The following is a 14388-nucleotide window of genomic DNA, read 5'->3' on the forward strand; positions in this document are numbered from 1 at the left end:
AGGAGAAGCCGGGGCTTCGATTTTTTGGTCGTCCCGGCTTCCTCCTCAGGCACTTGGGCACGTTGAGAGAGGGCCTGCCCTGCTTAGGGGCCTTGCTGCCTGCTCCAGCCTTCCACCTGGTGGCCTCTGTTTTAACTGCTTATTGAGCCAGTGCAGGGCAGAGGCGTGGGGGGTGGGGTGGGGAGAGTGTGTGTGTGTGTGTGTGTGTGTGTGTGTGCAGTCTCTGCGTCCAATCCCTGTGTACCTGGGGCACATGCCCAGTAGCGCAAACCCAGGGACACACGGAATCTGGACGCAGAGACACAGGGACTTTATTATATAGGACAGGCATCCCCAAACTGTGGCCCTCCAGATGTTTTGGCATACAGCTCCCATGATCCCTAGCTAACAGGCCCAGTGGTCAGGGATGATGGGAATTGTAGTCCAAAACATCTGGAGGGCCGAAGTTTGGGGATGCCTGATATAGGATATGAGAAGCTGTGAACTCATGTGAGACTGCAGCTCATGTTTAGCCTAAGTAAAAACTTACAGGAATTAACACATTAAGGGTTCACCACTTGTGAGCCAATAGTACAAGCACACATGGAAATCTTGCATAAGATTAGTAAATAATTTGAAAGTAGTGACATCAGTTTAAGTGATATACCAGCACTAATGTTTCTTAATTTAAACCTGAAATAAATGGAAAATGTCTCAGAATTAATTGTAGAAGGTAAACATTTAATCTGTTTTTACAACTTAATACCAGTAGCGTTGCCATGAAATCAATTCCACTAGTAATGTAAAAAAGCTGCAGTGTTTGAATCTGAGCTATCATTTCTAAAAATGCTGCTGAATTTTCAAGTGTATATATTTACTGTGTGGATAATATCATAGTTCAACGATAATCAAGAAAATAACATTCTGCTGTTTTGCTTATTAACATAATTATTCCTCTAATTTCTGATGCTTTCACAATGGGCCCCTTACTTATTACGGATACTGTCCTTGGGGGGCATCCAGGACCCAGGCTGAAAAGTGTTCGCTGTACTGACTGGATCTTCTGATGGCTCATTCTTTCCAAATTGAGGGGCCGATGCATGGCCTTTAATCTGAGTTTGAAGTGGTTCTGCTACAAGCCCCTCTTTGTACTCTTTCGACTGCAGGAGTCTGTCCTTTTCATAAATATCTTTAATCTTCTTCTTTATTTCTTCTTTATAATCCTCATTCTTAAGAATTTCCTGTGAAAAATGCAATAATGCATTTAAGTGACTGAAAGAAACAGGTGAGTGTCTCACAAGGCAATGATTTAAACAAAGTAATTTTTAAAGCAGAAGTCAAAATCCATCCGCTGGAATAATTTCACTGCTTTAATTGAATGAGTCTGAAAGTATACAGTATTTTAATTCTAATATTTATATACATATCAAAATGATTTTTCAGTATCAATTTCTCACAATAGATAAAAGCCCTATCAAACAAAATGAAAATTCATGAGATAAACTACCAACACTGAACATGTTTCTCTTCATCACTGGGTTTGCAGGCAATCCTTTACATAAATGAAACACAACACAACTTTTTAAAAAGTATCTTACTTTTTTTGTATGATTGTTTCACATAAGTGTGGTTTATGTGTATTCACACTCAATAATTCAAACAAATTTGCAAGAATTATTAAGGGGAAGTTAAAATTATATTGGCTGGGTTTCCTGACCATATAAACTATAAGAAATATATAATGTGTGCAGCATATCGTCGATATCTTCTCTGCAATTTGATTTCTATGCTAGGTCAATAATCTAGAAAGAACCAAATGGACTTCAGTAGAGTTTAGATATTTCAACATAGAGAACAGATGTAAAAGCTTAACACAAGGCCGTGATAATGGTCCCACTGGAACAGAGGGGGATTAATTGCTCATGATCTGGTTAATCGACTTCAGCAGGTCCCCTTGGCATCAAGCTGAGATGAAGTCAGTAAAGATATGAAGGTATCTAAAGCAGCAAAGGGTTTGGCAACATAAGTAGTGTGTATTCTATAAATTAAGTGATACTTTTACCTATATATAAAAGTGCACTTTCTGGATGCATGCCAATGGGAAATAGTGCATAGTATTGTAAAATGTGGCTTCATATTGATCACAGTGCTGAAGATATTTAATTCTACTGGACCCACTTAATTACCAGGAAGTCAAAAACAAATGCAGTACAGTGTACTTTTTTATAATCCATTCCAGCCCAAATTAGTCCAGACATCCAAGTTTCTCTGTAAGGTAGGGAATGTTCCCTCCATTCTGTTTGAGGCATCACAGGCAAGGATGGTATCGAAGTGTTTGCATAAGGGAGAATTGCTTTAGCACTGGTATTTTCAAGGGTTTCAACTTGCAAAAATTGTCATATTCTAGTATTAGCAGTACCACACATACACATTTTGGGGGGATGGGATGGGAGAAGGGAACAAGCTGAAGCAACAATCACTTGCTTAGAACCATTTACTTGAGATCATGGGTACTGCGAGATTTGAACCAAAGAACTCTTGAGCTACAGCTCCCATTCTTAGGGATGACAAAGTCTCAAGGCAGTCCCCTCTACAGACACACTACATCTGCTTCGATTCAGCAAAATAACTCCATCATGCAACTTCAAGCCAAGACTTCATAATGCACTGTTGCAAAGTGCTTGCACTATTACAAACAGATTAATAAAAAAACTGGTGCATAATGAAAATATTTACTGTAACGCTTTACCAAAAGAATAGTGTAAATATGTTGACTTCACACCAGTTCAGTAATTTTCTGATAGAAAAAGGAAAGGGGGTTGTAAACAGAACAAGTATATAACATAATTTCACAAGAAACTAGACAGAGTGAGGGGAAATGACTACAGATAATCAAGTAGGTAGCTGTGTTGGTCTGCTGTAGACAAAAGAAAAAAGAAAAAAAATCCTTCCAGTAGCATCAGAGACCAACTAAGTTTGTCATTGGTATGAGCTTTTGTGTGCACGCACACTTCTTCAGATACCTGAAGAATACCTTCAGATATCTGAAGAAGTGTGCATGCACACGAAAGCTCATACCAATGACAAACTTAGTTGGTCTCTAAGGTGCTACTGGAAGGAATTTTTTTACAGATAATCAAATGGCTCTGCCAAATATAAGCTCAAAAGAAAACCAAATTCCCATATCAAAATGAAATTGAGATTGCAGAGTAATGAATCTCCATCATCACAATGTAATAAACCGAACTGTGTATCTAATGCTGATTGAAAACAATTCAATTGACTTCAATTAATTTACCGGTACTAATTTTTCTAGAATAGAAAGGTCAGGCCCTTAAGGAATACAGATATTTGCAGTAACATTTGGACTATGGAGAGGAGGAGGGAGGGAGGAAGAGGTGACATTGACCAGATAGCTACAGAGAAACAGTGCATACCCAAAGAAACTCCCAGGTGACATTTTATTTCATTTTATCTATGTGGGATTTCCAATCAAAATCACAAATGCAAGATTGCCAGACAGGCACATTGAGGGGCTGGCACTCAGAGAGTTCCTGAATCAATATAGAAGGAACTGTATGAGGTCACTTCTTTAATGCTCTGGCAGGAATTTCTAAAAGAAGAGAGATGATCTTATGTACTTCCTCCCTGGACTACATTGTTAGGTTAGGACAGTTAGGTTATCTTTGTTACTCTTTAGATCAAGGTGTGTATGTATTGTCCAAGTTGTTGCCTGCTTAAATTGTAATTTGCTGTCTGAAGTAGCATTTATATAGTCTTGTCACCTCTATTTCATATAATAAACCAAGCTTTATTTATTCCTTTCGTGTGCAAAATTCTTGTGGGCATATGGTTAACAGTTATTACATATTCATAACAAGCACACGTCACTATTATCCCAACAAAAGATCACAAACCTCTCATTGGTGTATATGATTATATGTGAGTGCTTGGACATGTGGGTTTATGACACATATTGTAACACAGCAGCAGTCTGCCCTACCCAAAAAACCCGATGAAATCAAGAAAACCGAGGACTTGAAATCCAGGGATAGATTTTTGTATGCGAGGAGCGTGAGCTTAGTTCTAGTACTAAAAACAAATACTCAGGCTGAACATGTGCTCAGACTGTATGTGTTCTGTTTCTGAACATTAAGTGTCTCTGCCTCTGGGGATACATGGGGCTTGAGATCCAAAGCCCCCCGCCCCAATGCCCCTTTAGGGCTTTCCATGCATTATTGCCAGCAGAATTGCTGGCAGAACCTTTCTGCCCCCCTGGACACAGCTGGGCTTCCAAGGTGGCAGAAAGACATTTACGTACAATGGGGTGAGGTGGGCATGGTAGACCTGCATTTTAAAAATGGGAAATTTATACATTCTCCTATAGAACATATAGTTTGGATGATCTATAGACATGCTTATATTAGTCACCATTTTAGAAAAAGCATTTTTCCTGTGTGAATGTCTCTTCCAAGAAGGCATTTCTCAAATGCAGTTTTAGAATGTCCTTATATTGAAAATAAGAATATACATATTTTCAAAAAATCTGCCGCTTGACCAATCAGGAACAATGTTTTGATCAAGAGGCATTTAATTGATGAGTCTAATCAGTCAATCAAACTAAATGATACAGTTTATCCCCTAAGCTTGACTGAATTTAAAAGCAAGACAATCAAAAATCTAGTCTGTGCTCCTACTGTCAACTAGCAAAAATACTTCTAAATCACATCTCAGGTTGGTGATGGCAAATAGGAATTCTATGAAAATGAGCCTCCATGATTGAAGTTACGGTAGTTTTCATCATGCCTCTTCTGAAATAAATAATATTCTTATGATCAAATAAGGAAGGCGGGTATGCACGGCAGTAACTAAACATAATGTAATTTCCAATATAATTATTCTCTTCTGGGGGGGAGAGAGAATAATAATTTAAACTTTATGCTTATTACTACTCACAGGAGTACATTTTCCTTCCTTGACAAGGAGGCTGTCAAAACAGATAATTATGGAAATGCTAGAAATAGTTTGAAAGAAGACAGGAGCTGTCACAAAAAGTTTCTTCTTTTTAACATTTCACCTTGTATCCAACTGTGCAATTCAGAAGGCATTTAGTTTTTATTACTGCATAGCAAACACACGGTGCATTAGAAATGAAAAGCAGTTATTTACTGTATTTTCTATTCCAAACCACTTTCAGACTTCCCATAGTAGCTAAAGGAACTTACAAATGAATTCAATTTCACATTAAAATGCAACTTAGAGTTTGCTTTTTTAAAAATAAAAAACAGCCCACTATCTCCAGCCTTAAAGAAGCAGAATAGCTTTTTTAAAAACTTATGATTAACTCACCAGATGGCATTCAGCTTATTCCAATGAAAACATCAGAGTACATTAGAAAAACCTTGCTGGGTCAGCCCAAAGAACTATCTGTTCCAGCATTTTGTTCTCACAGGAGCCAGCCAGATGAATATGGAAATTCTGCTCACAAGCAGAATTCTCCTGCTCAAGGTCCTCAGCAACTGGAGGCAATATAGCCATCATAGTATACTTCATGAAATTGACTAATCCCATTTAAAAGCCATCCAAATTGGTAGCCATCACTATATTTTATGCTAGCAAATTGCATAGTTTAAGTACGTACTGTGTAAATAAATACTTTTATTTTGTTTGTTCTATTCTCTCCCAATACAGTATACAACTTCACTGGATGACCCCAAGTTCTAGCATTTCTGTGAGGGGAGATGGAGAACAAGGGCTCAGCTAAATGCTACACATGAACTCTTGCAACAAAAACACTTGCAAACAAACCACTGGAGGAAGATTTGAAGCAGATGGGGTGCTTAACTCTTAGCTTCCCCCCACTTCTCTACTCCAAATCAGCAGCCAGGTTGGGTTGCTTGCTGGGACAAGGTGGTTTGAGCATATAACACCAATCCTGACCGGACAACACTGGCTGCTGATTAGTTTCTGGGCCCAATTCAAAGTGCTGCTTCTGACCAATAAAGCCTTAAATGACTCAAGACTGTGATACCATAAGGACCGCCTCTCCCCATATGAGCTGACCTGGATTCTTCAGTCATCACCCAAGGCCCTTCTCATGTGCCTCCTCCACAAGGCCTAGAGAGTCGCAACATGAGAAAGGGCCTTTTCTGCAGTGGCTCCCCATTTGGAGAATGCTCTCCCCAAGGAAGCTTGTCTGGCACCTTTGTTACACATCTTCAGATGCCAGGTAAAAACGTTCTTCTCCCAAGGCTTTGGCTAATTAAACAATCTATGGCCTTTTAAACTGTGTGTGGCTGGGTGTGTTTGTATTATTTTTGTTTGTTACTATGTTAAATATTGTACTTTTATACTGAAAACCATCATGTGATGCTTGGAAGAGGGGTGGCACAAAAATGTAATAAAAATAATAATAACTTTCAGTTAGGCTTACTCATTAGTGGAAACAGCAATAATATATTGATATAGTTTGGAGAAGAGGAACCGAATAACATTGCTTGGATTCACACAAAAAATGCTTTATGAAAGGCAAATGTATGAGTGGGGCAAATACTAGGAATAAAATCTAGAAATTCTAGAATCTAGAAATTATGTCTAAAATTTTCATTTGCTTGAAAGTTCTATCAATATTGCTGCAGTCAGAAGCTAACTTTAAGCGGAGAGGTACAGGGTCCGTACACTGATTCAGAACAATTTGTGACTAAAGCCACTCTCAATTATGATCACTACACTGGAGAGCTACAAACTCTTTGAAGAATCCTCCCACATGGATTCCTTGCAGCCATTTTTATAGGTTTCCTAAGGTTTGTCACACTGGCCAGGAGAGCTCCACTTCAGACAACAAGAACAACTTCTATTTTTATTAAAGCTTTCAACAATACAATAACTATAAAAATACAAACAAAACAGGTTAAGTATAGAGCCCTCACAGGCAAGGAGAGCTCCAAGGCAGAGACAGAAAGGTGAGAGAGAACAGACAGAACCTAGAGGCCTAAAAGGCAGCATTTCATTCACCCGAAACAGCACACAGTGCATTGTTGTGCATTGGTATGATTTGAGAATGATACCATGGTGCAACACAAGTGAGACTTCAGTATAGAAGTCCAGGGAAACCCAAGATCCATTTCACATGTGCCACTGGCAAGCCATGTGTCCCCCCCATATTGTATTTGTGCACAAAGAATTGTTTTCTGACTGAAGTCATTAGGCAAATAAAACAATCTGTAGTTTCAACTAGATGCAATGTAGTCTCTTACCTCAAATGAGGGTGGATCTTTTCTTTTTTTCCTAATCCAAGCTGCAAAAAAATATTAAAACAGAGGTCAAACATTTTTTTAAAAAAACTGCTCATAATTGTATCAATAGTACAGACTATGTATCTGAAGGCCAGTTAAATTAAGAAGGCAAATGGACTACGAAAGGACATGGAGATTGGTGCTAGATGGCTCTTGCAGTCAGAGCAGCAGAAAATAGCAGTCATCAAGTATGCTAGAAAATTAGGCATGACATCAACACGTAGCACCCACAGCACAGGACGTCCCCATTCCACAAGCACTTGAGTTTCCACTTTCTAAACCTTCACCTGACACCACTAAACACATCACTTCCACACACAGAAGGTTTGGGAACTGGTTCTGCAAGAACTGAAACTGAAGTTTTCACAACGCCAAATGATTTTCCACCAAAAAGCAGCAATGCATAAAAGATCAATTCACTGAGTCATCCCTAACTTTCTCACATTAACAGTCGTCAACAGGTTTACCACTCCTATCAGCCAATCACCTATTCCCACCACCCTTCTAAGTACGGTAATACCCCTCCCGACCCTCTGACTATACATAAGGGTCTGGTGACTTCTGTTTCAGTGTATCTGAAGAAGTATGCATGCACACAAAAGCTCATACCTATGACAAACTTAGTTGGTCTCTAAGGTGCTACTGGAAGGATTTTTTTATTTTTTGTTTTTTCTCACATTTGTCTCCCAGGCCAGCTTGTGCTTTTCTCCAATAATTCCTAAAGCAAGGTTCTTGACACCTAGCTTGGCATAATGGTTAGAATATAACACTACGACTGAGGTGACCCAAGTTCAAATCCAAACTCAACCACAAAACTCACTGGTTGATCTTAAGCCAATCACTATCCTTCAGCCTAACCTACCTTACAAGGTTGCTTGTGTGAGGAAAACATAGAAAAGGAGAAGAACTCTGTACACCACCATTAGCTCCTTGGAGGAAGAGTACATGTAATAACAAAACATTCCCCCCCTAATTTCTGACTTAAAACTGCAGGAACTTTAAATCTGGCCTTCTTTAAGTCCATTCAGCTCCTGGACAAGCTCTCTCATAACAAACCAGCTCTGTCATGTGTAGGGGAGGGGAAAGGTAACTAACTGCTAATCAGCTGAACAGGTGCAGTAGGATTTTTGTCTGTTTAGACTGTCTCTTGCATTCCTAGAAAATCTCATAAGGGAAACACTGGAAGAGTGGGGGTGGCATTACATGTGCCTGTTGTATTGCCAATGAGTAAAAAGTCAGTAAGCACATATATACTGTGTTATATCCAAGGAAGTTGTCTCATTAGCTCAAGGACTTCCACCTGCAAAACAGGATTTCTCCTCCCTGTCCTCATGTGGCCTCCCCCAGTCTTCTCTGGAATGTTGGGGAAAACCCCAGTACAGATTTGGGGAGGAGGCATGGGGGGGAAAGGAGAGGAAAAGGAAGAGGAAGCCTCATTGGGTAGGTGGAAGTCCTTGTACTAACAGGATGACTTTGTTGAATACAACCAAGTAAGTTTTACTCAGAATAGATCCACTAAAATTAATGGCCCCAAGTTAGTCATGTCCACGAATTTCAATGGGTTTATTCTCAGTATGGTTAGCATTGGATATAACCCACTGAGGCTCCTCTGACTGGCAGCAGGAGTAAGGTAAAAGTAATAAAAATTCTGCTTCCAAGATGAGGCCCAAACTCTAATTGTGGCAAAGAAATGAGGTGGACAAATATCATTTTCAAGTCACATCCTTATTGCTGATCACCGAAAGGGGGGGGGGGGAGGAATGACATGTTGTTTCTGCCATACTTAACCTGTCTTCCCTACTCAAGGCAGAAGACTAAATCTGCTAGAAAGCGGTGGACCTTATCCCTATCTTTTAAAGATTATTTTGGAAAGTCTGGTTCTATCCTCAGAAGAATGGAAAGGGAGTCCTTTGCCTTCTCAGGATTTGGTATACCACTGATGTAGCTGTCTTTGCTTTGCTGATCATAGTTATTAACTAATGTTATAGCAACAGCAATACCTGTAATTAGTTTATGCACAGCCAAACAATGCTGATGATGCTTCTAGACCAATGTTTTCCTCCCATTGTTGCTGCCCTCCTCTAACACCTTCTCAATTTATTTACGTACTTCAAAAATGTAATGACCAGAATTGAATGTAAAAGAAAATATAATTAATAAAACAAGAACCTGCTTACCTTCAAGCTGTAATTTTATTCCAACATTTATATCCATCCTTTCAATATCATACTTACATTACATTACATACCAGAACATGAAGCCATCTTGGTTAATGAGCCAAAATCAAACCACAAAATAGGTATTGCAGCTTTAAAAAACTCTCTTGTTCTTACCAATTGTCTTTCTATTAGTAAAGTGACAATGAGGTTGAGCATTATCATCATAAAATGAGAATAAAAAAGAAGCAGTAATACTAATCATGAAACGTAAGGGTTAAAGGGAGTGCATTTTTTATTGTTGATTTCTCTAATATTCTTACCTACATACTAAGCTTTGAGTCAGAACAAAATGTAGTTAATGTGATTTTACTCTGATTTTCATTTTGGGAATGGCTCCTTATGACAGGCATTTCCAATATTATTTATTTTACACAACGTATAGTCTCTACAGAACTGAACAGAGGATGTTTACAAGAAGCTTAAATCCAACCAATCACAATGTTTCCCTTCATACTGTCCACAAATACAGCTTCTTCAAATCCATAAATTCTTTATCTCATCTTTATTATTGCTTAGCATTCACTCTCCCATATTTTTCCTTTACTTTCACCAAACCTTTTCTATATGTGCAGGACAGTAAAACCTCCATTGCAGTTTAGAAAAATCATTGTTGACGTGAAAGCAGACAAAATCTTTGCAATTATTAGAATTGTTCTTTGCCCTTTCAGCTCGAAAGTGCATCCAGTGCAATCAACTTCTAGAAAAAACATTTACATAAATCAGAATGCTTTCATTCAGTCTCAGCCAAAATAGCTTCTATTTGGAACAGTATAAAAGGCAAAGAAAAAACCACACACACATACACACACACAGATGAAGTCCAATTCTACAAAGTTCTCATCAAACCTTTTGTAAATCCACTGACTGCAATTCCAATTTTCTAATTACATAGTTGTAATTAATTATATAAATATGGTATGGTACTATCCACAGTCTGTGCTTGTGATAACGGTACATTTGTCTGAAAGGAATTTAGCAAGATAAACTGGACATTTCATACCTTGAGACCTTGGCATTCTTTCATCAGCACTCATTTGCATTCTCATTAGTATGCATGAGATTTTCATTGAACTTTAAGGCTTCTACTGGCATATAACGCATTGTAATGAGCGTAAAAGTGAGCATGCAAATTAAAACTCCCATTAATCACTAAATGGTACCCATTAAAAAGAGAGAGTGAAGGACTAGAATAGACAGGCTGTAAAATGCAGCATGAGGCACACAAACTCCTAAATCTCGTCACAGAAAATGACAGATACCTTTTCATGAGGACCAGTGACATGTATGAAGAAGGTAAATTACTAGATACAGTAAGTGACAATTTAGAATAAAAATGAAAAAAAAAGGTTATTGACAGCCTGCATCCACAATATAGCCTTTGGCAAAAGGCACATTACTTCCTTTCTTGAAAGGGAACCCTGACAGAGCAAGGAAAGGTGTTACTTACACATGTTATCCAGGCTAATTGGGGACTCATTCATGTTTTTCCTCAAACCATGGTTGTCATATTGTTGGTTTGGACATGGGACACTCATGTTCAAACGCTTGGTCTGCTGTGAAGCTTATGTGTTGTGTTCATGGAGAAAATCATACACACTTAGCCTAATTGTACCTCTCAGGATTGTTGGGAGTATTAGAGGGGGGGAAAGTGTGCTGTACACATCCCAGACTCTTAGAACAGAGGGAGAAACCCCCACAAAAAACTGTCCACTTAAACAAATGACATGCTGACTTCAACTCCTGGACATCCCAAAAGACTAAAAAAAACCTGTCTTCAGAACAAGCTTCAGTCCTTGAGGAATTCCACAGTCGAAGGACATCCACCAAGAATATTCTTCTGTGTACCAGTGGCATAGATATATTATTGTCAAAATGCATTCGTGGTTCCTATGAGCAATCACAATGAAAGCGAAGGGAAGGGAAATTGGATCAAATGGTACTGTATTTCAAGGTTTGCTGGTTAAAGCAAGCCTGAAGAAAACAGACTATAGAAAACTGGGGGAGAGGGGCATACTGGAAGCCATAAAGAAGTGAGCCATACATTTAGTTATAATCCCATAAACTATATGCAAGGGCACCCCACCCATCACCTCCTTCCAAATCTGTGCAATCTTGTTCATGTTTTACAGAACTGGAAAAATATGAAATCCCACAGGGAAGGCCTTAATGATGAGCAACAATTTTCACTATCTAGTATTGTTATAAGCACTGAGATAATGTAGGGAAAATGCTCTGAACATTAAAAAAAGTTATATCAATCCCAGTACAGTATTATTAAAATCTACTTCTTTCTCCTAGAAACAGCCCTAGATAAAAAAAGAGGGAGAATATGATTCTCATTTTCCCCCACCATTTCCAAACAAAAGATTTCAGCAGTTAACATGTTAACTGGAAAAAAAATCCAGTTAATGTTGGTCTTTGCATTTAAGCACCTACATTTTTCTCTGTTCTGTCATAAACAAGAATACACTGCACACCTCCTCTGCCCAAATAATGGATGGGGAAACAAAGCAGTCTGAACATTTTCTTCCCATTCCCTGAAAGGAACTGTGCTTAAAGAGAGAAAGAGACCATTGCCTATTCATAACACTTTTTATTTCCCTTCTCTTCACAAATCCTTCCAATTCAATGCCACTATAATCACAAAGGGAAAAAATGTTATGGTAATTATAAGCATGAGCAAGTGTTGTGTTAAAAATGCAAATGCTGCTAATAAAAGTATGCCTTGCCACACATGGTTTATTTTCTGTGCTGGAAAGCCAAATAAACTGCCCAGATTTGCAAATGTATCCTACGCTTCAGAAAGCCATAGGAAAAAGGCATTTTGCACTTGTGTCTTCTTTTGTTATCCATGGTCACTTAAAACAAGCCCATTTTCTCAATCCCTAATTATAGAGTTGTGCATTGTTTTTATCCTAGTTGATGTTAAATCATATGATGCATTTCAAACATATGTACTTTTTACTTTCCCTGCTTAAGAGCCATACTTTCAAAGACAAGGAAATTAGGTGGCATCCCACCTGCATAGTGTACTTCCACTTCCACAAGCAGGATGTTTGTTTGCTTCTCCTTCTCCTCTCTGCAGCTCTTCATGCGCTCCCAAAATCTGCTCTGGAGGCTTGGGGGAGCCTCTGGGACAGATGAATGGCAGTGGGGAAGGGAGGAAGGGAAATTCCATTGCATCTGCTGGTGCAACACTGGATCTCGCCCATTGTGTTTGAGGTTAGACAGAAAATTCAGAGATGGTACGTCAAGATATACCAGTCTGCTGCAATAGCCTTTTCAGTGGTTCCTCCACCTGCCACAAAGGACTAAGGGAAAAGTAATAACTGGACAAGCCAGAATGATGGGTGTCAAGTGGAAACAAAATTTGACCATCTTAAGAAATCTTAAGGCAAGGGCTAGGCTTAGATGCTCTGTTGTGTCCTTTCAATTTAGCCTGGGAGAATTACAAGTCACTTTATCATACATTACTTTAGCTGTCTCAAGAATGTATTACCTTCCCATTCTGTGGGTATATCCCCTGCTTCATACTGGTGTTCTTTTATACCAAAAGCTTCTACAAATCTTCTCTCTTTAATGAGCTGACCTATTTCAAAGAGAAAAAATGCTGATTAAGAACATTACATAAAACATTCACATGCATGTGAACAGGTGAAAATTTGATATTCTTCAGTGCTATTTTGACTGAGAAAATCATATACTGTTTTTTCTCATCACTAGGTGTTGTTTAAATCTGGGTCTGTCTGCCTTCCCATCTCTTGCTTCATGGCTTAACTCCTCTGCAGCATGCACACGCACACACACACACACACACCATTTTGTCTCAAGCTAGCTGCACTGTTGTTGAGTGTGTAAACCCCGGATCTGCCCAATCAAAGAGATGAAGTCGCTTCTACTTTGCATCAGAAGAAATGGAGCTACACTTTAGACTTCAGAAACAACTAACTAAAAACAGTACAGGAAGATTTCAACTCAGAGCAGGGTTTAAAAAGCCCTTTAGATTTCAATTCCATGCAAGTTTATATTTGCTATTGTACTGAATGGGACTTAACCAGGTAAGTGTGCATAGGATTGCAGCCTTAGAGTAACCCATTAACATCTCACTTCTTTTACACTTAAGAGAAAAGGGAAAGGAGGGTGTTATTTCTCTACTTTATACAGTACTTGATAATTTCTTCCACTCTACATATTTTCAGTACTGTAATTGTAAATGAACTGCACTATTAAAATAATTAAAGCACTTTATCGTTCTAGTACAGTATTGGATTTAAAGGGAAACAATTGTACAGCCTTTTAGTAGGAAGTCACATATTTTAAATGTTTTGCAAGCAAATTAGAAGAGATTGATATACTTTGGTAGAGCATGAGACACTTGATCTCAGGGTCATGGGTTTGAGCCCCACATTGGGCAAAGGATTCCTGCATTGCAGGGGGTTGGACTAGATTACTAGATTCGATTATTCTATGAATCTCACCCCACTTCTATAGCCCTACCTCCAAGAGCTACAATTTTAGCAAAACATCTGAAAGGATGTGTGATCTGTTTGGTTCATTGTCAACGTATGGCACCACTGCTAGACTGTATCTTGCTTTAAGGAACATTCTGGGTAGAAGCAGCCAAACTCTGCTTCCCACTGAGTGTTTTATTTATTTGGTCAACAGTGTAAAGCACTTAGTAATTCTATTTTATGAAGTTATGTATTATTTATAAATGTCTAAGAGAAAGTTGCTTTGTAAAGAGTGTCATGCTGTTTGAACATTATTTGCTTTACAAATGAACTAAGGAAAATGAAAGACTGTATTAACTCCTCCTAAAGTTATGACAATTATTATTTATTATTTATTGAATTTATAAACCACCCTATACCAAGAGGTCTCAGGGCGGTTTACAG

At 38.5% G+C, this 14388-nt stretch overlaps 1 protein-coding gene across 3 annotated transcripts in view; it reads right to left on the reverse strand.

The window, feature by feature from the left end:
• Positions 1-699: 699 nt before the first annotated feature.
• The window catches only part of NDUFAF2 (NADH:ubiquinone oxidoreductase complex assembly factor 2), a 45305-nt gene continuing 31616 nt past the window's right edge, over positions 700-14388 (reverse strand). Inside the window, exons 2-4 of one of the 3 annotated variants that reach the window (XM_035100365.3) lie at positions 12993-13082; positions 7236-7276; positions 700-1220 (exon numbers count right to left, since the gene is read on the reverse strand). In XM_035100365.3, the coding sequence (XP_034956256.1) occupies positions 966-1220; positions 7236-7276; positions 12993-13082 (386 nt within the window). In that variant the 3' untranslated portion in view covers positions 700-965. Of the gene's footprint in view, positions 1221-7235; positions 7277-12513; positions 13083-14388 lie in introns of all 3 variants that reach the window. The other 2 variants (XM_088652882.1, XM_088652883.1) reach the window with 2 other exon arrangements.

The sequence above is a fragment of the Zootoca vivipara genome, chromosome 10 (genome assembly GCF_965207765.1).
Source record: "Zootoca vivipara chromosome 10, rZooViv2.hap1.1, whole genome shotgun sequence".
Lineage (NCBI taxonomy): Eukaryota > Metazoa > Chordata > Lepidosauria > Squamata > Lacertidae > Zootoca > Zootoca vivipara.